The sequence below is a fragment of the Ooceraea biroi genome, chromosome 5, assembly GCF_003672135.1.
Source record: "Ooceraea biroi isolate clonal line C1 chromosome 5, Obir_v5.4, whole genome shotgun sequence".
In the NCBI taxonomy this organism is placed as follows: Eukaryota; Metazoa; Arthropoda; class Insecta; order Hymenoptera; family Formicidae; genus Ooceraea; species Ooceraea biroi.
In genome coordinates this window covers 6447574-6475518 of record NC_039510.1, presented here as the reverse complement: position 1 = coordinate 6475518, position 27945 = coordinate 6447574, and the positions used below count along the sequence as shown (strand labels likewise).

Sequence of the window (27945 nt, the reverse complement as noted above, 5' to 3'; positions counted from 1 at the left end):
GTTACGTGTACTTGTATTCGCAAAGGCATTTTGCGATTCACCGATTATTTAGGTCTTTGTAAATGCAACTTTAGCTATACCAGTACAATTAATTGTAAAATATTCGTTTGAATATTACGCACATTTTTGACGAGCGAATTTAAACGCACCAGGAGGCGTTAAACACTTCGGCTGGCAGATTTAAATTCGCCAAAAAGCTCACTTTGTATGAATAATTTGTTTCTGACAAATGCAATTTGTTTCTCAAATATATAATATTTGACTGCTTCGACATCAAACACTTCTATATAAATACTGGATAAATGAGTAACAATGATTTAAACTGCCATGGATAAAAGGACAATGTATTCACAGGTGATACTTACACATATTCGTGCAAACGATAGAAAACGAGGTGAAGTATCAATATGCTCGACCGTACGTGGCAAGAAAATGCGATTCTCAGATTCTCGAACCCGGCGCGCCAAGAGTCGGGCCGGTCTCCCTCACGGACGTCCGAGACAACGTTCGGGGCGGTTGACGAATTCACCCCCGCGCGAGAACCTGACCAAGGCTGCACGGTCGGACGAGCTCCGGTCGAACTTGGGCTCGCTCACTCGCTTGGTCCCGGTAATACGATGGAATTAGGTATAGCTGGCTGCGTTATACCTTGGCGAACCCATTATATCGCACTGGGAATCCTTTGGGAAATAGTCTATGGCGCGGTGCCGACCCGGCGGCGCCCGGCCGGCCCGGGCCTCGATCAACCGTGAAATGTAGTCCGATACGTATTACCGGGACAGCGGGATACTCTCCCTCCCTCCCTCCGATCTTGCTCGGCGTCTGGCGTGTATATTAGTGAGCGTACGTACCTCACCGTTGCGGGGAGACGCTTCCCTACCCGAGAATTACCCCAGAGAGAGCGGAGATTCACCGAGCTTGCTACACTCGAATTCCGCCACCTTCGGCCTGCGAAACTGCGGCAATTTCTCGCGCGTTCGCTCGCGAACGCGCGTACAGTTTGTCATGGCCGACACATGCAACACGGTAACGTGTGTTAACGGGAGGGTTACACTCGGAGAGGGTAAAAGGGGGGAAGGGGATAGAGGGTTACTACCTGCTGGCGGTTTGACTGGTTACATAAGCAGCGACCACTAGTAGTCGATCTGACCTCGATAAATAAATGACGTCATAATCGGTAATAGCTCATGTGGAACTAATTCCGCTACTTGGGGGACTTCTGATTCTGCTCGTTTTGCAAAATTAATTGGGATTTAATCGGCACATTTGAGGAAACCCCGGGATATAATTATTCGGTTAATATTCGGAATATTCGACTACTCTCGAGATGGATTTGGAATCAGTGAGCCTGACATAATGTTTCGGGGAGCAGAATATATTGGATTGTGTGATAAGTAATTCCGGATTTTCCTCCAATAGATGAATTTCAATCAAAGCATTAACCCAAAATAACCAAATCGAAGCATTAATTCAAAATGACCAATGCGCTACAAACAGCATTAAGGATATTAAACAGAACCATTGCATTTATTTAGGAGCTTACGTTACGTTGAATTACGTTATTAGAATGAGTTATTAGAACCGGTTCGGTTTTATCTGAAAAATTTGAAATCTCTTGTTGCATGATCCAATTATTATTATCAATATAGTATCATTATTCGTTTATATTTTTCTGAAGAAACCCTAGCTAAAAAATTCATTTTCGGAATTAATTCTGTATTGTATAATTATTATATTATTACGATCATAACTTTTCTATAATAGAAGATTGCACAGCACAATACTGTTCTGTTATTTTTAACATTTTTATCCACGCAAAGAGCGAAAATGAATCTAATATAAAGAGTAACAACGTTGTATACCCTCACAGAAAAATCGTTTCGTTAATTTCTCGATCGATTATACAAGCGTGCAAATATACAAATGGACGAATATCGACTACAGAGGAGACAGAGTGCGAGCAGCCGCATTCCTGCGTCTCGATCAGCTGCGACGTCGGAACTTTTATAAAAATGGCGCGCGAATGAGCATTCGACAATATTTGATTAGATTCTGCAAACAAACGCCACCCAGACGAGAGTGCTCGGCGTACACGTGTAATGAATTTACATCGCGCCCGGGCGCGATTGCCCCTTTTATTCATTCGAGAACGCGCTTGTCCCGCGCCACCGCCGCCCCCTACACCTCCGGCCGCGAAAACGATCATGAATTCAATGGTTTTCGATAATAAAGGATGGCAGAAGGGGGAAGAGAGGGGAATACAAAACTAAAAGAAGCTCTCGCGTATCGACAGTGATTTACATAGGGGTATGTTTCGGAGGTAACGCGCGCTTCGTCGCAGCCGGGAAATAAATGTGTTCGTTCGCTCCGACGATTTTTCTGATACGCGCGCGCGATCGAGCGGAGTCATCATCCTCATCGTCGTCGTCGTTGCTCGCACATGTCTTTTGAGAAATCAACAGCCTCGGCAAAGTTCTCTCGAAGTCAGCGACAACTTCAAGTGCCGTGAATAGAACCGTGTATCATCGATACGTCTCGTAGGGTAGAAAAGTTTCCGACAAGGCGCGCGTCATTCATCTCATTCGTCGCCGATATTTCGCAGTAACGTTGAGTCGTGCGAATGCGGTACGAAAAACAGTTGCGCTTATTAATTATTAATTCGACGGAAATGCCACAAGTTGGATCGCACAGCTAATTTCGAGTGTGAACTCGTGGTAATGTTAATTTGATTTCTTATATCATATTATACAAGTGATACTTCAGCTTATTTTCGTTCTACATTTCTGCAAATAGTTAATAAAATCAGTCCTACTTAAATTCTATTAAAACTGTTATTCGTATATGAGTGACTTGGTAGTAAATATAAAATATTAGAATCGACAGATATCAGGGTATCTTCTATCGAGACATTCTAACTTCATTCACGATTAAGACTGTCGTTTTGATAAACCTTCTAACTCGGTATGGGAAGACTCAAGAGAATCGGAAATACAATTTCCGCTCGTCTTCAGACAGCGATATAGATTTCAGTAATTTAAATCTCAATTAAAAAGCAAATCGAGAAAATTATATAATTCCACTGCATCCTGCTGTATTCCAATTCACCGAAATTATCGGAGTTTTCTCATTGTTCTAATAAAAAAATCTTCTGTTAGGTTTCCCGCCATTTTCCGGTCAATTTTATCTTACGACTGAGGAAATGGCGGGGAAATCGTATCGTCGGGCAATTCATTGTATCGTTTTTTCACGTCGAATACGCAACGCTAATACACCTAAACGCGGCTCTCGGCACGATCCACCCATTCTCGCACTAAACGCATGAATCCTAATGCGGTAAAGCCGGGAGGGTGCGCAAATTCGCGAAACGACACTAATAGTGGTCAGGCTGACTGCAGCGGCACAATACCGGTATCGGCGCTATTATCTGCAAGTTTATTGAATGTTAAAGTTTGCCGGAGAATTCTCCGTTTCGCGTTTGCCCGCTGAAATTTTGCCATCGGTGTGTGCCATTGCACCCGCGCATTACGTGCTTATGAACGGCACGTCAGGACAATACGGCGTATCAGCGAAACACCGCCGCAACATTCATTTAATCAAAAACTACGACGGCAACCAAATCGAATTCCTTGCTGTTGCACGATCGTCCAATCCGAGTCAGATGTCAAGGATGATGGCTTCCGTTTGTCGTGCTTGCAATGAAATTGACTTATCGAACGCGGTGGTCCCTCTGTCGGCGAATGCTGCATTGTTTAAACATCATTGACTAGCTGTTCGTTTGGATCCGAAAACTTTCCGTACGTGCTTCTTCTCTTTACTAACTTTTAAAATTTATTATTTATTATGCATTTTGTGTGTAATTTATGTGATTATGTGTAATTTCTGAGATTATTTTTTATGAGGTTGTTTGTACATAGAGAATCACAGAAAAGAAGATTAGATTATACTAGCAAAAGATCTCGGAAGAATTTAAAGAAGATAGACGAGGCTGCGCACTAAGGTGTTGTCAGTGAAACATACTCTCGTCTGAGAAAGAAAGCGTCTTTATTGAAGAAGATTTATATCTACAAGTATTCAAAATTCACGAAAGTGATCGAAAAATAAAGCCTATATTCTTGCTTTTAAATATATTTTACTAGCGTTGCAAATTATATAATTTTAAGATACATAGAAAGTTTCATCTGCCTATGCATCGCGTTAGTCTCACGAAAGAGGGAGATTAGCGTTATTACAAGTAATCCGCTTACGAAATCATCGTTAAAAGCGCGTGTTATCCAGGTCATCCACCTTTCGGCATGGCCGTATAAGGGTCTTTATACGCGTTAGACGAGATAGGTGCGAGCGGAATGATTCACGAGCGACAGAAATAGAACTACGACCGTTCACCGTGCCCCTCGTCTCGTTCACTCTTCTTCAGGGTCGGTGAAGAGCCTTGAAGAGCCCGTGGGGTCGACAGTCGCTGTAGTACGAGGACGAGAAGCTTGTGCTTTCGTAAGAGCATGAATTTTTTCCGATCTGACACCGTACGGGAAACGTATAAATTATGACTCGGCGATTTTTTAGCCTTTGATCGTTTTAACGCCCAACAAAATGTATCGAAATTACGTCAGTATTCAATGATTTCCTATAAATCTATCATTGGAGTACGTAGAAATGAATTTTTAATAACTAAAATGTTTCATATTGTTTCTTCAAATCTGAAGCTAAATTTCATACATGTTACAAACGAAGAAAATGCATGAGGGAAATGCATAATAATGCACATTCTACGCGAAAAAGAGAGGGCGAATTAATTTTTATGTCTCAGTTTTTTTCAAGATCCACAGAGGCTACGTTTCATTCATTCCAAGATACTTAATGAAGAACTATTTTCTTTTCTTGCTGACACTCAAGATATGGATAAGTTTTCTTCGTTCGCCGAGGACGTGACGCTCGCCCGCTTCTAGCGCATCTAGCGGCACTGTCAAGGTAAATTGATTTATTTTTGTTATCTGTGCCCATTAGATATATGAATCACCCGATCGCAAAAAATATCTGACAGTATTAAGTCGATAACATTTCATATCGTATCGGATCCAAAGACTACTGTGACAAATGTTTCGCTAGAATCAAACTAATAATTGAAACTTCTTGATAAATTGAGAAAAGCAATCATCTTTGAATAATACAATATCCTTTATTATTTATATATTTAAAAAATTACTGCGATAATAATCAGCTTGTTTCGAGAAATTTGCTATTTTTGGAGGTGACTGTTAAATACGTATGTTACATGCATGTAAATATAACAGGTAGTTTTATTTGAATTATTAATTTCACTGCTTTGTTTTTTGTATCACTGTATCATTTATTAATCAGACAGTCTGAATTTTCCTCACAATCGGGCTCACAAATATTCTATGTGCACGCAAAATTAATTTACAATCTGCGTCCCGTTTCGAGCCTACCATAAAATTTACATAATGTCGAAACGCGAGGCACCATTCACGGCAACAGCAATCGCCAACGATAAACGGATCCTTCGTGATCAAACAGAGCGCTCTCGCAGCTTCCGCGGATCCGCGCGATCTCGATTTCGATTTCGGGATATTTAACGGTCACCCCATGCAAGGGTGAATCCAGCGGTCGCGGCGGACGACGCCGACGCCCGCCGGGCACATTTATCTAGATAATTCAGGACGCGCGACCGAAGAGGACTGACCATCGATCTTCGTGGCGTTCTTTCTGCTTGCAGCTTGCACATCGGGACATTCATCGTGTTTCGTTTTGTTGTAGCCTCGCCCATCCGACCGTCCCCCACATCCCCCTGACCCCACACAGGTTCCTGCATCCGCGACTTCGCCCTCCGCGTTCTCCTCGGGCTCCCCACGTTTCACCGTATTATCTCCATCCACCGATTCGCGTGACCATCCCGAGCGCTCGTCGCTCGTCCCGCGCCACCCTCCCTCGATTTCGCTTCTGCGGATCGTTCTTCACCTATCCGTCATCCCTTTCCTCCAGTGTACGTTTCGTCCACTGTCCACCGTCATCTCTCGGACGGCGACGATCTGCCTCGAGACGACGACGCCAGCCATCATCAGGAAAAACCCCCATCATTTCTCAACGGTGAGTTTCACATGACTTTATTGCACCGTGAGTGACACTTTGCAGCAACTTGACGTCGAGTTATGTTGCGACGCGTTACGCGGGATGACCGAATGGAACTTCCACGATCGCCGTGAAGCGCATCCTCCCGTTGGGGTCAGTATTTGTCGCGAGTTTCTGTGTCTTTCGTCAGTTCAAATAAACGGAGGACGGATATTTGTATCAAATCTTTTGTGTTAAGATAAATCCAAGTTAAAATTAACCGGAGGGCCGCACGAGCGCGGTTTATTTACATCCTCCGGGATTTGACGCGTTCTTCAAAGACTCAAGGTTCTCCGATCGTTAAACAATTCCGTAAAGTCGAGTTGAAGTTAATGAAAAAAGCAGAGGTATGATTATACGTTTGCACACGCGATGCAAGCGTGTTTGTTCAGGGCGGTGCCTCTACACGAGAGCCTGTGTAACAGCAAAAACTTGTCGCAACGACACGTCACCTTACTGATGAACGGAGGACTTGGAGGAGAATAAGGGGGCTGTTTTCGCGGTGCGCCGATATAAAGGGGCTCAACGGGTTCGCCGTGATTTATCGTCTTGGCGAAGGGTAGCCGGGTCCTTGCGACGCGAGTCACGCGCTGTGTTCAAAGTTGAAGTTGCACGACTCGACGAAAATGAATCTTCGAGATCTCTGCTGAGGCTCTTCGAGAAGGCAAAAAGGAGGGAGAGGCAATGAGAAAAATAGAGAGAAGAGAGAGCGAGAGATAGTAAAATTTGTTTATGGCTTCCCGAGTTTATGGGGGAGATGTCGGGCTGCAATTGTACCCCCGCACGAGTACGCCATAATTTGCGTAGGACGCTCTATCACCCATCTGCAAACCGGGACGCGGAAGGGGAAAGTAAGGGAAGTAACGGAAGGAAACGAAGGAAGTAAGGTTTGGTTTTCGTTCTCTTTGCAGTTCGCGTTATCTCACGCTCCTTCGAACACGCTTTTACGACTACCAAAGCCTTGAGAGGGTCACAATCGAATATCGATAACTGTTCGAAAGGAAGTACCGTACGTACCGTACGCTTACGTACGGTCGGGGAAAGGGTGGATACGTACGTATGTACGTAGACACGTAACTGTATATCTCGTGCAATAACGTCCAGTGGTCCCCGATGTCCTTAGACGGTGCGCTAGGTCGGGCGGAAACGATACGGCTGACCGTTTTTCGTGAAGAAGAACCACGCCAAAAGGAAAGCCAAAGGGTAAAAGCTGAAAACTACGCGCGGCACGGAAAAGAGACCGCGGGGGATACGAGCGAACCGGATGTCTCTGCGGGGCTCTTCCGTAAGCTCCATAGTAAGTCGCTGCGCCGCGCGATGCAGAAAGCTCTTTGCGGGAAAAGCAGCAGCCCCGGCCACGTATCCTCGAAACGCACGACGCATAAACGCTCCGCGTAAAAGGTACTCCGCACGGTCGGCCACGAAAATTCACGGCGGGATCCTTCGTATATCACCCAAAGGAGGAAGATACGAATCTCGCGGCTGGAGCGTGCGCGGCTCAGCAAGTTCCCCCCCCCCTCTCCGTTATCGACATTTCTTGCCTTGCCGGACTTGTCCGCGAAGGGAGAGTTGAAAATCCGCGACCGCTTTGTATCGCAAACAGTGAATTTTATTATTTTGTTACGTTATATTGTTGTAGAAAAGTGATTTTTCGCTATCACTACTACTATTACATATAACATAGATAACAATAACTGTAATTCCGTAAATCTGCTTTTTATCCGTAAAATGTGTTGCGGATTAGCGTGAAGCAAAATTCCGTCAGCTGACGTCTCTTGATTTTCCTTTTCTTCATTTTTCACGTTACGTGATTTTTTAATCCAGCACATCTGAAGTTCCGTGCGAGAATAAAATCCATCTGTCGCGACGCGGCAGAAGACAGGACGAAGCGGTTAAACTGCGATTAAACTTAACGATGTTGCGATGAAAGCAACTCTAAGATCCTGACGCCATGGTATCGCGCATCGAGACGCGCTAGTTTTGTCAGTCTAGACTGCGGTATGTCGTAAGTCCAAAGTGATCCGCGTGTCCTCGTGGCTGAGGAAGAACGCCGAATGCAAACGTTCAGACATGCACGTGCGCGATACAGATATATGTGTATATTCTTAATGCGTCTGTAATGGACTTGCAAACTATTCAACGCGCGCGAAACTCGCGTTAACTTAAGCACGGTTACAAAGCCGATAGTTGTTAACTTCCGGGATAAGGCAAGGGAGAGCCTCGAGACACGGTACAAGTGCGCTGGTTACCCGCGTTCGTTAGACGAGCTAGGAACTTCGCCAAAGGGGAAGATATTGTTAATAATTTCGTCTACGAATAGACTTAAATAATTTTAATTTAATGGTATTTTAAAGGCAAGCACGTGGCAAACGTCACATGAAATTTCGCGATACGTTCCTGAAGAGTAGAGAACACGTCGAATCATAATTATGGCACAACAGATATTGTAATAAAGTTTTAAATACGTTTCAAGGATGTTTGACTATTTGATATATGACTCTGTTACAATGTTTTTTGCGTCACTTTACACTAAACGCAGATAAACTTTCTTATTCCAAAATTGATTTAAGAAACATGTTGTGTATTTGTTTCTAAATAAGAATAACGTAATAAGATAATTACCCTAAATATTATCTACTTAGGTACACGATATTTGATGATAATTTCAATCGTCCGTGTAGACGATTAGTTAGGCATTAGTAACAATTAATATATTAGCTCTTAATTAACTTTAAGTATCGACCAGCCGCAGTCCCATAGCAGTCCTGCAGAATCGATAACCCACGTCGGAGCGTCGGGAACAACCGCACAACTTTCCCGAAAGTAACAAACGATGGCTCGGATGTGTCAGGCTTGGTGATTAACGATAGCCCGCGGTTCGTGTTCTCCCGCTCATTGCTAACGATCGCCGTCGATGTCAACGTGATTCATTTCATCAATTATCGCCACGACCGGATCGCGTCGTCGACGCGATAATGACGACCGGACAATTCGCTGATGATCCTCGACCGCGAGCAGATCCGCCGAATTTTACGAGCCTGCTCGCGATGACGTTTTATCGGGCTCTTGTCGGATAGAGCGTCAATCAGATAAGACAGAACGCAGTCATAATGTACATCATGTCAAACCTTCTACGTGTTCGCCTGCCATTAATTCCTCTCACCGCTTTATCGATAGCCACAAATTCCCTTAGAACATTTATAGAGAACAGACACGACATTCTCCTTTTGACGTTAAATTGATATCTTCTATAAATAAGTAAATGCTGTCGTACAGAATTGTCGTTATTTCAATGTTGGTACATGACGAATCGTCACGTCGAATCAGATATTCAAGGATGAATCGTTTTACTTTTACGAGTCCTAAATTCAACTCTGTCATGACAGCTAAGCGGTTAAATCCACGTCTTTATCTTTATCTCTCAGATTACTCGTCGACCAGCCGATTAAGGTTCGAACTTAGCTTTGAGGATTTGTCAATAAAACGCGCGATCCTCTCGATACGAATCCACGCAAAATCGGTATCCGACGAGTCTAACGATCGCGGATAAACTTAATGATCCATTCTAATTAATAGCAAAGGCCTATTATCGTCACTAGATACTTGACAAAACTCATCGGGCAGACCACATCTATTACCCAATTCTGACCACTTGTAGCGCAATTGTGCCTTAGCGATTACCAACAATTTGCGAATTTGGGAGAAGATAGAAAACACAGAAAGAACGATCGAAATAAATGTCGTATAAAAAAGTCATTAGAGTGCCTCGATTACCTCGATTAAATAATTGTGGCAGTGGTTAATTAAGTTTACAACGACCGAATCGTTTCCGGAAGTTAATCCCCCAAGACACTGGTTCGTTAACTTTGCTAACCCCAATTAAGTTCTCTTTCTCTCTTTTTTTTCTCGCAGAAAGCGTGATAGGAAGAATTAGAATCCAACAAATCCGAACTATTTGAAAAAAAATTTTTTAACTATTAATTTAAACATTCACCTGTAGCCTTCCATTTGCAAGCAATCTTTTTAAAACAAAATTTCATGTGTTAATAAGAATCCATCCCATTGCTTCTATGTCGCGTTTATTCTCACGATTTAAAACCTCGCATTTCAGAATTCGTGAGCAAGACATCAACCCCTCTCGACGCCGAAGCAAAGTGTATTATTCCCGGTTTAGCCTTTCCCATTCATAATCGCGAGGAAAGAGCTCGGTACACTTCCCCTCGTCCAATAACTTGGCTGTGCCCGCATTCGAACTTAATCATTCAGCGCTTAACTCCTGGCGCGAAAGCGAATTTCACCCCTCGCCATCCTCGATCTAACAGTTTCCTGACGGGGGGAAGGTCGATGACCCTGATGCTCGTAGATAAATTTAATGGTTCCGGGCTAATTAGGCCGGAAAGTCCGCCGGAGTCGGCGGTATTAGCGGCACCTTACGCGCTACAGGAATAATTTGGCCCACCACTTTCCACCGCAGGAGAGCCTCAGGAGACGAAGCGAGTCGCCGACCAACGTCATCCTCGCGCACACCAGCGCATCCTGGACCGTCGTGAATCAAAATTTCGCGAGCTAGCCCAGACGAAGGCCGTCGCGCTGAACGTCCTTTTCTACAGGATGAAGATCGGACCGATAAAACATGGCGAATAGTTTTCCAGCTCTTGCGTGAAGTTCAAGTGAAGTTCTTCGTCCTGGATCGCGACAGAGGTGAGCAGACGGAAATGTGAAGCGCCGCGAGTTTGCTCGAGGTGAAAACGTCAGTCGATAGTTCGGTCGGAAAACAGTTTCTTCTAGGAACAATCGGAGATTGTTCGGGACGCGATCAGAATACTGCTCGAGAAGCACGATTGAAAATATCCCATTTTTTGGAGAAGAACAAAGTTATAATTTAAATGTTTCAATTTCGGGAGCAAATTCCATTCACGTTTTCCGATAACGATCAAAATGATCATTCTCCTTTAACTTATCATTTTACTGCTTGTAGGGCGTCCCTTATTGATCTCGTCGCATAATATTGAAGTTATGTCTAATTTAAACATTTTACGTATTTGTATTGAGATTATTGTGTTATTAATTCAAATCTCGAGATGCCTATCTTGTTTCGAGTTCACTGTTCCATTAATTATGCTACATTTTCTTAATTAGCGAGTCTACTAGAATACGAGAGGATAAAGTGGACATGGACGTAAATGTGTTTGAAAAATCCAGGCGATGTTCGTTTTGCTTACAAAACTTTTTATTTCACATGGCAACGCGCGTTGAATAATTCTTACCGTTTACAGATCATCAGCACAGAGTACTCGTTGCTCGAAGGAAGCCAACCACCTACATGGCAAGACGGGATTAGAAAACTTTCAACGACGCACCTCGCCACCTCATCTGCAAGAAAACTTTGGTCCTCTGTTCAACAAGAAGAAGTCATGAGACACGACGACGACGATGCGAATGTGGAAGAGAGTATCGCGGACGACTTACTCTGCCACTTGTTACAATCCATTGTTCCCTGGTTGAAATATTACCATGAACAAACGTTATCACAGTCAGCTTATTACGAAGCAGAATGCAGACACTGCTAATTGCAAATACATGCAAATTGTTGTATCAATGAATTCGGCAATTATCAACGGTGTGTCGATCTATTGACGCGTGCATACATTTCCATTTTCTACAAAATTAGTTCTTGTGGTTCCTTGATTATTAGTAGCATTCTAGTAACTTGTGTTTAACATATGACATATAACATATAACATATTATATTATATGACATATAATGTATTATATTATATTATAATTCAGATATCAAGATCCTTAGTACGTAACATGGGAAAGATTCCAAAGAAAAGACTATTTTTTCAACCAGGTCTGCATTCGCGAGTTTTAAAATATACAGAATATTTAGAATCAATCACAAATCAATTTTTTATATCCACTAACGCTACTTTCTTCCACAAAAATCAAATCCGTTATCGCCGAATAATTTATCTCACGTTGTACAATCGAATCGTTTTAAAGTCGACATTGACTTTGGGACGATTCGGTCGAGGCACGAAGGCGCACTAGCGACATTTCTGATAGGACAGGAGGAAAAGTGTCAAAGAGTCTCGAACCACTCGTTTCTGGCGAGGTTTGCACCGGGAAAGCGGAAGAGGAGTGGAAAAGCCATCGTAAAACCATACCGTGGGGCACGCGCAGATCGACGTAGTACCACAGAAAGGTCGTGATATCATTTTACGGGATTGCAGGGACAGGAACTCGCGAGGATGATCCCGAGTACTGTAATAGGATTTTCGGGATCAGAGTTTTACACGGGAAGAATCGCGATATCTTCCGGGCGCCAAGTAACGCGTGACGCGAACTTTTCAATTTTCACAGACAAGGCACCGTAATTAACGGAGCGCTCCACAATTACACAAATCATCTCAGTGAAATTGTAACCAGATGTCTGGATAACTTTGGTCGATAAAATTTGCAAAATGAAACGACTAATCTCATATTGTCGGGAGAGAGATCCTCGCTCGCGTAAAGATTAATTGTGATTTTTAAAAAATTTGAGCCATTGAACTGCTTTCTTCTTCAAACTTTCTTCATTTTCGTGAGAATACGATTTTGTTGGATATGTAAATTAATTCTGTGTCTTTTCATCAAAATTGACTTTTGTTAAAGAAGTTGGACCGATTCACTTATATTACATGGCGTCTTATATTGCTAAATTCTTCAAAATCGTAATGTTTAAATGAATTTTAAGTTTCAAACATTCATACAAATAAATTTAAAAATTGTTAAAACTTAAAGATAACAACTAAAGATACCGAGTTAATTTTCACATTTAATATCACAATAACACGATTCTATAATCTCAGTTTTGTGCCACTTTAGAGTTAAAAGAGCAGACATAAATCAAGCGCCGAGAAAAAGCTTAAAACCTTAAACTGCGAAAAAGTACTCTTGATTAACTAAACAATTTGCGTTTATTAACCCGGATATTTCGTAACCGCGTTTACACGCTGAGAAAAAGAGACAGCAAGAGAAAGAGAGAGAGAGTCCGATCAATCGTGAAAGGGCGTTTCGCGACTCCCGAAGAAACTTCGCCGAAAAGAATCCTCCGGCCTCAACGACGCGTTCAGGGCGCTCTTATTGTACAAAGTAAATCCCCCCATAACCCTTTTTAGGCATCCGGTGCAAATGCATCAACTCTCGAGCGATCGAAACGTCGAGCGGGCTCACCGTGCTTCCCTCGATTTATCCTCCCCGTTTTCTCGTTCGCGGAGCGAGGAAACGCAGGAAAGAAGCGAGAAGCAAGATGAGGTAACGCGAGATGAACACACGGTGTAATTGCACAAGAGTGGCAACGACGACGTCGTCGTCGTCGTTGCTACCGTACTTCCCGATCCTGACAGTTACGTTGTTACCACCCGACACGGTGAAATCGACTGCACTTTAATTAACGAAGCGCGCAATGAGCGTAACGATGCGAGGGTGACTTTCCGTCATCAAGGAAAGACGAGTAATTACGTCTCATCCTTACCTCGCGTATTTTGTACATCTCGCGTATACTGAATCGTAAATGAATACGAACGACTACTAAGAATTTCTTTGAATCGCCACAATTAGATTTTAGGACCGCGTAACAATTTTTTCGAGCTGATTTTTTGAGTATTAAAATATATTTTTATCAATTCAGCAAAAATCATTAAAAATTATTTTAACGTTCACGGTTTTAGAATAGTAGTAAATTATAAATTGTCTTACTTTTTTCGTCTTTCCATCATTTTACGCTATCAATAAACATCTCGGAATTAATATGTGGAGCATTACGATATTTTAGGAAAAATTTACAAAGAAATTCTCTGGAAGGTCGGAAGCTTTCACGCGATTCGCTATGGACGACTAGCCTACTGGTATCGATGACGGGCACGTCTCGCGTTTCGTCGACGAGAGTGGACGCATAGCGCTCACTTTTTACATTTTAGGAACGTACACGGTTACGTATAGGTAGTCTTGTGGGCGAACAAACGAGCAGAGTGTTCCGAGCCGTTCTCACGCGATGAGAGGCGGAAAGTACTTTGCGATTCTAGCTATATAAACCAGGAAGACTCTCGAGCGAAAAGAAAGAAAAATAAAAGGGAGAGATCGTCTCGTAGCGTATGATGTCCGTGCAAGCTTACTAGTGCCGCCGTACTTTATTTGTTGAATTCATTTCGTCGCTCGTACCTATCGAACGATTTGTATGAAAGTCATCGTGAGTCATCGCGAGACTCGCCGTAATGATCGGTATTACGTGACGTCGACGAGCACATTTCAATGTTAACGAAGAAAAAGAAAAATCAAACAATATCAAATTTACATCGAAAAATACTTTCGCATAATTTACGATATCCATTCGCGATCATGCATCGGCGTAACAACATTAAGCTCATTCATTATAGTGTTATAATATTAAATTATATTGTAACACAATATAATGTTATAATGATCATTAATTAATATATTATAATAATTATTATATACATATATTATGCTGTTATGTGTTACTCCATAAAATGTTATAATACGAATACTGCGAATAATTCGAAACATTTTAACAGATGTTTAAAATGCAATTGTGATGAAATACATATATAAGATACATTCTATTTGCTTTTTCATTTAATAAAATTAATAAAAGAGAGGAGATACGATATTGTATTAACAGATACGACGCATTAATTCATTTTCGACTCGAAGTACGCGCGATTACCGAGACGAGACGGCGAGTCCACGAATAGTGAACAAAGAAAGAATGTATTTTATGATATTTTACGCATAAAAGAAAAACGATTGTAAGTCGACGTAGCGTTAGTCCAAGATAAACTTAAGTAGAAGTGTATAAATAAAATGACAATTTCGGAAGCGTGCCGTTTCGCGCGGGACACCGCGCCGCGATCGACCGCGATTTTACACGTAAGGAGAATCGATTTTCGGTCCACGGGGTGGACGGGGCCGCGGAAGGGTGATTAAGCATTGCGCGCGCGCACGTCCATCACACCGGCAATTGATTAATTAACGATGGACGTTTACTTTATCCATTATTGTGGCCGATATCGACAGCCCGCCAACGATACTTGATTCCTATCCTCTCGCGCGCGCGTTCGATCGCAATCTCGATCGGAAGCGCCTCCGTGAATTACGCGCGGATGCGACTCGATCGACCGGATGAATCACCGTTTCGCGAATCATGGTACCCAGTCGCTGGTATACTAAGCGCTATTGTAAAATATTGTATATTATTTCGCGTTGTTTATTTTTCAATGTTTTTACTAGAACACGCGTTTCTACGGTATCTACGAAGAATTACCGCATAACGTTATTGAAAACGCGAACCGCGCTGCTCCGTTGTATCGTGCAGTTGAAAAAACTCACCGCTGTTCCGCATTACTGAAATTATAGAATGAAAACGGAATAGAACAAGAACATGAAAGGACTGTCGGGCGATTGCTGTATGAACAAATGTCCTAGTACTATTGTTATCGATAAAATATGAATTAATGCATTCCAATAATTAAGAAGATAGATTCACAATTCTCTCTCTATATTACACGTTCTCAAAATTTATTTCAAAAATTTATATCGATTTATATTGATTTTATTCGAAAAAATACTCTAACTTTCATATTCGCTGTATAATGTTCAAAACTTATCAGCTTTATAAAAAGCAACGTTCTTATGATCAACCTCTTTTTACCGATTTTTCTAACAATTCCCATTTTCTGCTAATTTATATCTTGAGAGGACTTTAAATAATTGACAAACCGGCAAACTCTCCATTTCCATTAAGGTTCCGCGGTATCTTACGGAGGTATTGCGGAGCAGCGGGATAAATTTATAAAACTGCAGCGTATCTCCAGCAGCTTTTGCAGTGTGAGCTAAAAACGAATTCGGAGCAAAACTAGTCTAGGGCACATTTAAAGCGTGTGGCTTGGATGCGGAGGATTATTACGAGCGTAACGTCCGTCTTTGGCATAAGCCGCGTGCTTTTGAGAAGAAAGAAAATATTTCGAGCAAGAAACCTCATGTGAACGTCTATTATACACAGTATTGTACGAGTATGAGATATTGCAATGCCTCGAGCTGAAAACTAGAAAATTATCTCTTGTAAAATGTAAAACTCCGCGGATATTCATCTCAAATATCCTCAACTTCATTATTGGAGTCACTCTACAGTGAATCGCGAAAATTAAAAAATATTCATTACAATTTCAGACAATTGAACTATTCATTAATAAAATTGGTCTCTTGACTTTGCATAAATATAGAGTACTCGCACGTTTGCATAAACGGCTCATTAAAATCTGAGATGAAAATACATCGAGAGACCGCGATACCTTCCGCAATCCTAAATGCTCGGAAATTCCTGCTGCTTTCTCAGAAGTACCTGGTATGTCACGAGTCGGGTGAACGAATCGACGCGTATAAAGCGACGGCACGTTCGCGTTTCGCGATAGTCTTTATAGCGACGAGACTACGCACTGTGGATTAATATGGCTAATTCTAGCAGCACGAAGTATTAATGTTAATAGAGAAATTATTATAAGGGAGACGTTAACGGGCGAAAGTTAACTGATAAAGGCATAAGTCGCCACCAGATGTTTCCCAGAACGATCTTCTTTGATCGTATCTCGATAAAACCGAGAAGCGCTTGGAAGAGTACAGATGTGAGTGATATAGAAGCGATAATCTTTTATTCAAATAATTGATTACTCTAATTCTGCGTTTATTATGATAGTCTAATGAACGGTACGCGCGGAAGCTGTCTCTGCGTTTTACAAAATATTATTTTCTGTATATTAAAAGAAGTAAACGTTGTTTGCTTTAAATATACTTATATCTTTAATTGTAATATAAAATAGGAAAAGTGTATTTATTATTACGCTAGTTGAGTAATTGTAACGACATAAAGATGCGTGAAAAGTTTTGTAGATTTTACAACTTGATCATTTATTTTGAAATCACTTTTTCTGACGTAAAGCACTAAAAAAAACGGAACTTTTAGGGCACGCATCGATTATTCGAATAAAAGACAATCACTTCTGTATATTTAAATCTGTCATCAGATCGAGTGCCGATTATTCGGCATTGCGGATAAAGAATAGCGTGTATAAAGCACAAGATGATTTTTTTATTATTGACTTTGGTTCGTATACAAACGAGGCAGATTACGATTGAATACGTTACTTCATTCGGGCCTACGGGTGTATATAAAATACGACTCGCTTAAATTATTAAACAAGAGCACGATGCTCGATCATCGTTTTAATTGCACGCGATTCCGAACTTACGTTTAGAATGCTTTAGGCTCCACGATGGAGCGTAACGTGAGGAATCGTTAGGGAATGGCTGAGACTAGGATCAGAGTGCTGAGAGTTCGTGCGAGAAAAGCTTTACGCTGGAAGACGCTAGGCGCTAGGCGATTATCACGAAACGCCGATTAAGCGAAAACACTTTATTCTAGTCGTATCTCTCATGCTTTTTGCCAAGTAACCAAATGTAATTCCTGTGTTAAGTGTAATGGTCAATTATGTTTTAATAAAATCTGCCAAGATTCTTGTCAGCATCATGTGCCTCCTTACCTTTCTATTCCTACTTCTACGTGCGTCTTTCTCTTTCTTTTTAATACAAAAAGTGGTCTTGTAAGTTAATTGTATAATATTTGCGAAAACAACAGTAATGTCAATTATCAATCTTAAAGAAAAAAAATATTTTATATAATATTCTTATCTAAATATCATTATTTTAGTTTTTAATTCTACATTACTAGTCTTTCATTCAGTCTTTATTCATGCTATTGTTAATCGCAGATCTATGTACAATATTCTTTAAACATATACCCTTTTTTACACTTGTACACATTTCTGGATACTAATCAAGAACTTTTAATCAAGAATTGAAATTGATTTTTTTCTTAAAAAATATATTTTTGTACATAAAACTATAGCAGAAATAACTTACACATTAAGCCACTGTTACAAATGTTGTAGGGAAGTATCGTATAAGTATTCTCCAGTACTCACCGATTGACTCGACTGGAGCACATGTTTTATTTGATCAGTGTTGTGGAAATCATTTTTTAATTACTAATTTACATAACAATATTATTAGTCATTGATAGTGGCATTTAACACATGTGACATAAAACGCTGCTTATATTTACCATAATCACATAAAAAACAGTAGAGAAGCATCAAGAAGCCTCAAGTGTTCTTGTAACTGACTACAGTGTCCATTTTGTGTATGGAGGTTGAGAATGACCTGAGTTGTACTTCTTGACTATTAGCTATAAACACTGGCTGGGTCTCGTCCCACTGATTTGGAATGGAACAGTTCGGCACTGTGTACGTAAGTATATCAAACGAACACAGGCAGTCCAAGAGTGGGAGAAAACTCACTGTGCCTGTACAAAACGACATTCCGCATTGTAAATGAATCCAAAAAAGTAAATCAGAGTTGCTTCATCCAAAATGTCATAAATTATTGGAATCTCTAATGAGACCAGGACGCTACCTGTGATTTGGCGTATCACTTCGCGTATCTCCTTCTGTATAGTCTTTATGTCCTTCGTTCCTGCAACTCCTTCGGATGGATCAACGTTAACGTTACTGTTGCCGTTGTCGTTCAACTTTTGGTCTTCGTAGTCGACCCTGAAGTCCCACTTTTCCAGCACCTCCTTTGTGTTGACATTCGTTATGACAAGGGTGATCTTGCGTACTTTGCGCTGGACGAGCCACTCCTGGATTTGTCCGAGAACGGTATCCAGGAAGGACGTAATCTTCTCGTCCGTGGACATGAACACAAACAGGCCGAAATGCTCGGACGGCGTAAACGTCTCGGGCGGGTATATGCCTCTTTGATACAGTATACTATTGACTCCATAGACTGCAACGATGACAATTTTTTTTTGGTTTTGTGTCTCTTGACATGCGTCGTCAACCGTACCCGCAGGTATAGGTTATTTAACGTAGACGAGGATGACAATAAGAGGGAGAGGTTACGAGCACGCTTATATATATATACTACTACACTTACGCAGATACTGCTTCACCATCTCGGCGGAACCCTTCAGAGTAATGCATCTAGTCTTTTGTTGTGTCTCCGTCATGATTCGACTCGGAATTTTCTGTCGAAAACTCGATAGAAAACGGGCGCCAACAGTAGATCGCGTATTTCAAAAGAAAACGGCCGGGGTTCGACTTGCACTAGCTGCGGCCAATCGCACACCACGGCGTGAATACAGCCACTCATCGTGCGTTCCGAGGAGGTCACGTGTTCACGAACCAATTGGTGAGCATGCTTCGAATAGCTAAAATATAGATAGATGTCTTTTCCAAATGTCTCGATCTCTAGCAGAGCTCTTATTGGATGACGCTCGTCGCTCATCACTAATCGCGTTCAGTGTGCAGTGGCTACTATGCGTTATACTAAAGTTTGTGTTTTCGCCTTAAGGTGCCAATAAAAAGAATGAGAATGCCGGCGCGGCCGGCAGAACGGGTGGGAACCAGCAATGAGAAGGAGTTAGTAAGAGTTCATGAATGAGAAGATTCCTAACCTAACACAATGTCGAAATCAATGAATATCACGGGGTTTACTATAAACGGTCTTGTTTATCAGTTCTTGCTGAGTATAGACACATCATTAGCCAACGTATTTCAAACGAAGACGAAAGCGGTGAGTACTTTAATAAATTATAATCAATGGACACCACGCGGCACCGAAATTCCGCCATTCGCCCATACCACGTGGGTGCAACGCGCTGAAACGTGATTTTCTCTTACCCCACGTGTTCTCGAGACTTTCATTGCCCACGTAAAATTTAGAATGTTGCATGCAATTTTATTCTGAACGTAGCTATTTAAAAAACGTGTCGGATTACTCCCCAGACTAATAAGAGGTTTTTTTTCAGCCTTTTTTGCCAAAGGGATCTCCATCCTTACTTCAAGTATTTAAGTTTTTCCAAGAAAACTCTCCCAATAGTATTACACGTGTAACATCGGGAAACAAAAGCAGTTCAGATTCGGAGAGTGAAGATGAGGTACCGAAGAAGACCATGCAAGTTAATGGTAAAGAATGGCTGAAAACGGTGCCACTTAAGCAAGTAGCACAGCTTCCGGACTCACCAGAATCTCCATCACCAAGTGAAGACAGCAGCGAGGATGAAGCTGCCACAAAACAGGCGACTCCTATTGCTAGTAAATCACAACCGCAGAAACAGAATAAGCAGACGCCAGCTGTTACGAAACCAGCATCCTTGAGTGAAGATGAAGACAGCAGTGAAGACGAGATGCCCGCGAAAAACTCCGCTGTTACTAAACGTAGTACAGTTGGCAAATCTGTTCCTAAAAAGGACTCTTCTAGCAAAGATTCTAGCAAAGAAAAGCCTGCTAAAAAAGTAACTCCAACAGTTAGTGCCAAGCAGAAAGATGCTTCCTCAAGCGAAGACAGCAGTGAGGATGAAGCTACTGCAAAACAATCAACTCCCGTTGCAAGTAAAGCACAACCGCAGAAACAACAGAAAAAACAGACACCAGCTGTTACGAAACCAGAATCCTCGAGTGAAGATGAAGACAGCAGCGAGGACGAGGCTCCCGTGAAAAAATCCGATGTTACTAAAGGTAGTACAGTTAGCAAATCCGTTCCTAAGAAGAAATCTTCTAGTGAAGATTCTAGCGAAGAAGAACAACCAGCTAAAAAAGTAGCTCCAGCAGTTACTGCTAAGCAGGAAGATGATTCCTCGAGCGAAGACAGCAGCGAGGATGAAAGTGCTGCAAAGCAATCAACTCTCGTTGCTACTAAAGCACAACAGCAGAATAAACAGACCTCAGCTGTTATGAAACCGGAATCCTCGAGTGATGAAGACAGCAGCGAGGACGAGGCTCCCGTGAAAAAATCCGATGTTACTAAAGGTAGCACAGTTAGCAAATCCGTTCCTAAGAAGAAATCTTCTAGTGAAGATTCTAGCGAAGAGAGCAGCGAAGAACAGCCAGCTAAAAAAGTAACTCCAACAGTTGCTGCTAAGAAGAACGATGCTTCCTCGAGCGAAGACAGCAGCAGCGAGGACGAGCCTCCCGCGAAAAAATCAAATTTAACTAAAGATAGCACAGTTATCAAGGAGGAATCGTCGAGCGAGGATTCAGACGAAGGACCTACGTCAAAACCAATCGTGAAACAGGCGGATAACAAAGCGCCAAAGCAACAGGAATCTTCCAGCGAAGATTCAGACGATTCGGAAGACGAAACATCAGCTGCAAACTCAGCCACCCAAGGATTGAAAAGAAAACGTCAAAGTGAGGACGAAAGCGAGACCCCTGCCAAAATTACGAAGAATAATTATGGCAACTTTGTGAAAGCTAATAATAGCTTCAATGAAAACAAACAAGTATGTTGAGATGTGATTGCTTTATAATGATGTGCTTTATAATGATGGGCGATTGACCTGTTCCCTTTTCTGTTTTAGGATAAAAACGAAGATGAAAATAGTTTTACGAATAGAAGAGATTCGGGACGAGGTGGATTCAGGGGTGGATTTAGAGGCGGACGGGGCGGTAGAGGAGGTTTCCGAGGAGGACGCGATGAGGGTGGTTTCCGTGGAGGACGCGATGAGGGTGGTTTCCGAGGAGGACGCGATGGGGGTGGTTTCCGAGGAGGACGCGATGGGGGTGGTTTCCGAGGAGGACGCGGCGGTTTTAGAGGCGGACGTGGCGGTGGTGATAGGGATGGTCGTTGGAGCAATGACAGAAATGGTGATGGCGATAGAGGTGGTCGTGGAGGACGTGGCGGTTTTAGAGGCGGTCGTGGCGGCGGCAGGGGCGGTTTTGATGGTAGGAAATCCTGGGGTGGAAACGATAATAACGATGGATTTAGAAGATCATGGGGTGAAAATAGCGATAGAGGAGGTCGGGGTAGTTTTGGAGGTGGTTTCGATAACAAAAAGTCTATCGATTTCTCAGCGCCTGCTCAGAACAAAAAGATCGTCTTCGATGATTAATGGTAAACAGACAATTGTATAACTAGGTGAGAGAAATATCTAAATTATGTGAATACAATATATCAAAATTTTTAATTACATACAGATGTTAACACCCTTGTTTTGTTTTTCATGATCAACAGAAAGTTGCACGCGGATTATGAACGAGCCAACTCAGTGTTAAAACACGCGAGGGGCAAATAATTCCGACATGTGAAGCAAAAAAATAAAGATAATTACCGCGATGGACACATATATAGATACAAGTGTTAATTCCATTAAATTTGAAAACTAAGTTAATAATTGCAGATATCTTAAGATTTCCTTATGTATTATGTGTTCAGGCCACTATAAGATGCTAAGAATAGCACATCTAATGTCTACTATATAATCCGAATTCATCGAAATCTTTTTAAGATTTTCAAAACAGCTATCCTACGATACTTCAGTAGAAATGTCTGCAGTAGTGTCAATATGTTTGTCTTAATTTACATCTTATATGAACCTGAACTGAGACATCAGATATGCTAATGTCTACTGATGTAAGAACCTTTTATATTATATATATATATATAATATTTTATATTATATATATATATATATATATATATATACGTATATATTATATAAAAATGAAACTAAGTAAATATTTGTCACATTATCTCCAAAACTGAAATCTCATAGTACTCCACATAGTAGGAGTACTTTAATGTTTGAATAATTTTATAGGCAACAATGTTTTTAATCCACATCAGAAACTGTGCATTTATAACCAAATTCATATAGTCTATCATTATCATTGAGCAATATATCTTTGGCAAAATTAGTTCTAATTTGTTTGCCTAATTGATAATGTTCATAATGTACTTTCGTGCATTGTGTCTATGTAAGACAGTTTGTCATAGTAATTATTTTCTATTAATAATTACTATAACAAGCACTAATTATACAAAGACGTTGTCGTTTTTGTAATCTTAATAAAAGTAATTTGCAGAAATTATTATAACACTAAGAATATTTTTAAATAAAAGTTATAGATAAGTTGAGATGTGCTTTTCTTATAGTGAGTAAATGTTTGGTGGCTATCTAGTTTTATTTTAAGTTTTTAACATTCACTTCTTGTATCATCAAACAAAATGTACTTTTCAATTTTATGTTTATCAATTGTTAAAATAATTTAGCATAAAAAGAAAACAGTCAAACAGCATAGCAGATAGTGCACTGTTACAAAACAGAAGGTCTTTGCTTTCCGGCAGAATCAAAACTTATAAACGCATATAATTATAAACACATGTATTAGAGCGAGTGAGAGAGAGAGAGAGAGAATATATCGAGATACACGCAATAGGACTGAAGGAAAAAGATTAAGTACCATTGATACGTTATGATTTGCATTTTCCTTTAGCACCTTTTGATACCTCTGTTATCAATCATTCATTGTTAACGAGCTTCTGTATTGTAAAAGAGTTTTGAAACGCTGTATCATTACTGATATATAATAATGTAGTAACATAAGAACGAATTATGAATACCTAAGTTCCATTTGGCGATCGCATCATCTTATCTCTGCTCAGTATTCAGTGAGTCGCTAACGTGGTTCAACCACCGTGGTCGCTAACAATAAATAGAATTTATCTTCTAGATACAGTGGAGATATCCACAACTTGAACAAATTGAAATTTAGAAATCGACCAATGAAAAGATTACCTGCCACAAATTGATTGGCCAATTCCCAAACACCAATGACAGTCTCGATCTTCCTTGTGTAGGCTTTAAACTTCGAACGACCCATCTATCCACATTACATGAACCGTGATCAGCGCCGCGACTCATGGGCCCTCAAGTAAGCAAGAATATAAGCTGCGCCGGCAAAACGCGTGAGAGGAAGCGATGAGAAGAGGTTGTTTGCTAGCGAGAATACGTGGTAGAGGATTCCTAGCTTAGCACAATGGCGAAATCAATGAACATCACGGAGTTTACTATGAACGGTCTCGTTTATCATTACTTGTCGAGTATAGACCCATCATTGGCCAACGTGTTTCAAACGAAAACGAAAGCGGTGAGTAATTCAACAAATTACGATCAAGAGACGCCATGCGGCGCCGACTTGCCGCCATTCGCCCATGTACCACGTGGATGTAACGCGCCGAAGCGTTTCTTACTCCACGTGTTTTCGAGACATTCACTGCCCTCGTAAAATCTAGAATGTTGCAGGCCACTTAATTTTGAGACACGTTGATGTTTAAATAAACATGTCAATATTTGGAGGATTACCTCCCAGGCTAATCAGTGTTTTTTTTTCAGCCGTTTTTACCAAAGGGATCTGCATCCTTGTTACAAGTATTTAAGTTTTTCCAAGATAACTCTCCTAATAGTATTAATAGTGTAATATCGCGAGGCTACAGAAGCAGTTCAGATTCTTCAGAGAGCGAAGAGGAGGTACCGAAGACTAAGAAGACCACCCAAGTCAATGGTAAACAGTTGTTGAAAACGGTGCCACTTAAACAAGTAATGCTCCCGGACTCACCGGACTCTCCAAGTGAAGACAGCAGCGAAGATGAGGCTCCCATGAAAAAATCCAATGTTACTAAACGTAGTACAGTTGGCAAATCCGTTCTTAAGAAGAAATCTAGCGAAGAAGACAGCAGCGAAGATGAGAGTAATGAAGAAGAACAGCTGGCTAGAAAAGTAACTGTAGCAGTTATTGCTAAGCAGAAATATACTTCCTCAAGCGAGGACAGTAGCGAGGACGAAGCTGTCACAAAACAATCAGCTCCTGTTGCTAGTAAAGCACAACCACAGAAACAACAAAAAAAACAGACACCAGCTGTTACGAAACCGGAATCCTCGAGTGATGAAGACAGCAGCGAGAACGAGACTCCTGTGAAAAAATCCAGTGTTATGAAACATAGTACAGTTGGCAAATCTGTTCTTAAGAAGGAGTCTTCTAGTGACGATTCTAGCGAAGAGAGCAGCGAAGAAGAACAACCAGCTAAAAAAGTAACTCCGGCAGCTGTTGCTAAGCAGAACTATACTTCCTCAAGTGAAGACAGCAGTGAGGATGAAGCTACTGCAAAGCAATCAACTCCCGTTGCAAGTAAAGTACAACCGCAGAAACAGAATAAACAGACAGCTGTTACGAAATCGGAATCTTCGAGTGAGGATGAAGACAGCAGTGAAGACGAGGCTCCCGTGAAAAAATCCGCTGTTACTAAAGGTAGTACAGTTGGCATATCCGTTCTTAAGAAGAAATCTTCTAGTGAAGATTCTAGTGAAGAGAGCAGCGAAGAGGAACAGCCAGCTAAAAAAGTAACTCCAACAGTTGCTGCTAAGAAGAAAGATACTTCCTCGAGCGAAAACAGCAGCAGCGAGGACGAGTCTCCCGTGAAACAATCTAATTTTACTAAAGCTAGCACAGTTGGCAAATCCGTTATCAGGAAGGAATCGAGCGAGGAATCAAGCGATGATTCGGACGATGAACCTGCGGCAAAACCAGTCGTGAAACAGGCGAATAGCAAAGCGCCAAAGCAACAGGATTCTTCCAGCGAAGATTCAGACGATTCGGAAGACGAAGCTCCAGCTGCGAAATCTGCCGTTCAAACACTGAAAAGAAAACATTCAAGTGAGAACGAAACGACACCTGCCAAAATTGCGAGGAATACTTACGGCAACTCCGCGCAAGCTAATAGTAGCTTCAATGATAACCAACAGGTATGTTGATTGTACTCACGCACCAGGTAACATTTCGAATATTTGTTGAAACATTAATTCTTGTCGCTTATGTTTGTTTAGATCAAGCACAATTATATGTTTCACCGTGTGAAAACCGATGAAACTATATTGCATCCCAAATTGGCTAACAATTCGTTTGAAGCAAAGGTAAATGCTCGGAAATGCCGTCCGAGAGGAACAGGTCACTCGCCCGTATTATAAAGCTTGAGACCATTCTTGAGACTTTGGCTGCGTTCCGATATTCACTGCCAGTACTGAAAATCTATAGTGTATGTCACGTGAACTATAGATTTTCAGTACTGGCAGTGAATATCGGAACGCAGCTTATGTTTCCGTGCATTCACCAAACAAAAATTGATAAGCGAAAACGGGAATTGATTGCTTTATACTGATGTACTTTATAATGATGGGCGATTGACCTGTGTCCTTTTCTGTTTTAGGACAAAAACGAAGATGAAAATAGTTTTACGAATAGAAAAGATTCGGGACGAGGTGGATTCAGGGGTGGATTTAGAGGCGGACGGGGCGGTAGAGGTGGTTTCCGTGAAGGACGCGATGAGGGTAGTTTCCGAGGAGGACGCGATGGGGGTGGTCGCGGCGGTTTTAGAGGCGGACGTGGCGGTGGCGGTGGTGATAGGGGTGGTCGTTGGAGCAGTGATGGTAACAGAGATGGCGATAGAGGTGGTCGCGGAGGACGCGGTGGTTTTAGAGGCAGTCGTGGCGGCGGCAGGGGCGGTTTTGATGGTAGAAAATCCTGGGGTGGAAAAGATAATAACGATGGATTTAGAAGATCATGGGGTGAAAATAGCGATAGGGGTCGGGGAGGTCGGGGAGGTCGGGGAGGTCGGAGTAGTTTTGGAGGCGGTTTCGATAACAAAAAGTCTATTGATCTCACAGCGCCTGCTCAGAATAAAAAGATCGTCTTCGATGATTAATGTTAAACAGACAATTGTATGAATAGGTGAGGGACATATCTAAACTGCGCGCCTACAATATATATAAATTTTTAAGTATGTACAGATATTATAATATCCCTTTTGTTTTTCATAATCAATAGAGAGGTGCACGCGGATCATGGGGAGAACGGGCCAACGCAGTGTTAAAGCACACGAGGGGCAAACAATTCCGACATGAGAAGCAAAAGAAGAAGAGAGGTAGTTACCGCGGTGGACACATAGACACAAGTGTTAATTCCATTAAATTTGAATACTAAGTTAATAATTGCAGATATCGTAAGAATTTCTTGTGTATTGTATTCAGGACACTATAAGATGTAAATTAACATCATATTGTCACTACTGCAGACATTTATACCGAAGTATCATAAGAAAGCTGTTTGAAAATTTAAAAAAAACAATTTAAGAAAACTTAAAATATTATTTTGAATTAATTTGCTTAGATGCGCTAATATCTACTGCTGTAAGAAGATAATACCTTTTACCAAAATTGACATAAGATCATATCATATCTATTATATAAAATGAAACTAAGAAAATACTTGTCATATTATCTCATCGAAACTGAAATCTCATCCTCTAAAAGTGCTTTAACGTTTGAATAATTTTATACGCGACCATATGTTTCATCCAGACTATGGATATATCAATTAAATTCACATAGTCTATTATTGAGGAGTTTGTATTTGACGAAGACAGTTATAATCTACTTGCCCAATTAATAACGTTCATAATATTATTTCGTGCGGTATGTCTATATCATATGACAGTTCGTTATAGTTTATTATTATTTCATATAAACTTTAGATGTTTATGTTTTTATAACCTTAATGAAGATAATTTGCAGAGATTATTATAATACCAAGAATATTTTTAAATAAAAATTATAGATAATATTGAGATATACGTGCTTTGTTCTTATAGTGAGTAAATGTTTGGTGGCTATCTAGTTTTATTTAAAAAAAGACAAACAAAATGTTTTTATTCAATACTATTAACAAACTTTGAAACTTATAATAATGGAAAGGGAAGAGAATGTAAGAAACTAGCGGAAGCACGTCTATTAATTACAAAGATTCACGAAAGAGTTTGCAGAAAACAAGAAAGAAATCTTCTGTTTTACTTCTACACCTCTCCAGTCCCGTT

At 41.1% G+C, this 27945-nt stretch overlaps 3 protein-coding genes across 3 annotated transcripts in view; 2 read left to right on the top strand and 1 right to left on the bottom strand.

Moving 5' to 3' along the window:
- The window catches only part of LOC105287539 (protein vein), a 318479-nt gene extending 300775 nt beyond the window's left edge, over positions 1–17704 (top strand). The window contains exons 6-9 of the mRNA XM_020034337.2: positions 4891–4965; positions 5732–6102; positions 10598–10824; positions 11400–17704. Coding sequence (XP_019889896.1) covers positions 4891–4943 — 53 coding nt within the window. The 3' untranslated portion in view covers positions 4944–4965; positions 5732–6102; positions 10598–10824; positions 11400–17704. The remainder of the gene's footprint in view (positions 1–4890; positions 4966–5731; positions 6103–10597; positions 10825–11399) is intronic.
- A 204-nt stretch (positions 17705–17908) lies between these two features.
- On the bottom strand, positions 17909–19366 carry LOC105287536 (mitotic spindle assembly checkpoint protein MAD2A). Its single transcript, XM_011353123.3, has 3 exons — positions 19177–19366; positions 18655–19026; positions 17909–18544 (listed from the first exon to the last, which is right to left on the bottom strand). The coding sequence occupies exons 1-3, from the start codon at positions 19247–19249 to the stop codon at positions 18345–18347; spliced, it is 645 nt and encodes a 214-aa protein (XP_011351425.1). The 5' UTR covers positions 19250–19366; the 3' UTR covers positions 17909–18344.
- Positions 19367–19551: 185 nt separating this feature from the next.
- On the top strand, positions 19552–26986 carry LOC105287773 (nucleolar protein dao-5). Its single transcript, XM_026969614.1, has 6 exons — positions 19552–19815; positions 20051–21523; positions 21602–22129; positions 24416–25822; positions 26284–26804; positions 26901–26986. The coding sequence occupies exons 1-5, from the start codon at positions 19705–19707 to the stop codon at positions 26776–26778; spliced, it is 4014 nt and encodes a 1337-aa protein (XP_026825415.1). The 5' UTR covers positions 19552–19704; the 3' UTR covers positions 26779–26804; positions 26901–26986.
- The last annotated feature ends 959 nt before the right edge of the window (positions 26987–27945 follow it).

Coding starts and splice junctions, on each gene's coding strand:
- LOC105287536 (XM_011353123.3), bottom strand. CDS start 19,249: ATGACGGAGACACAACAAAAGACTAGATGCATTACTCTGAAGGGTTCC. Junction 19,027..19,176: donor GATGGTGAAGCAGTATCTGC/GTAAGTGTAGTA, acceptor TCATCGTTGCAG/TCTATGGAGTCAATAGTATA. Junction 18,545..18,654: donor AGTGATACGCCAAATCACAG/GTAGCGTCCTGG, acceptor CGTTTTGTACAG/GCACAGTGAGTTTTCTCCCA.
- LOC105287773 (XM_026969614.1), top strand. CDS start 19,705: ATGTCGAAATCAATGAATATCACGGGGTTTACTATAAACGGTCTTGTT. Junction 19,816..20,050: donor TTCAAACGAAGACGAAAGCG/GTGAGTACTTTA, acceptor GTTTTTTTTCAG/CCTTTTTTGCCAAAGGGATC. Junction 22,130..24,415: donor AAAAGATCGTCTTCGATGAT/TAATGGTAAACA, acceptor TTTTTTTTTCAG/CCGTTTTTACCAAAGGGATC.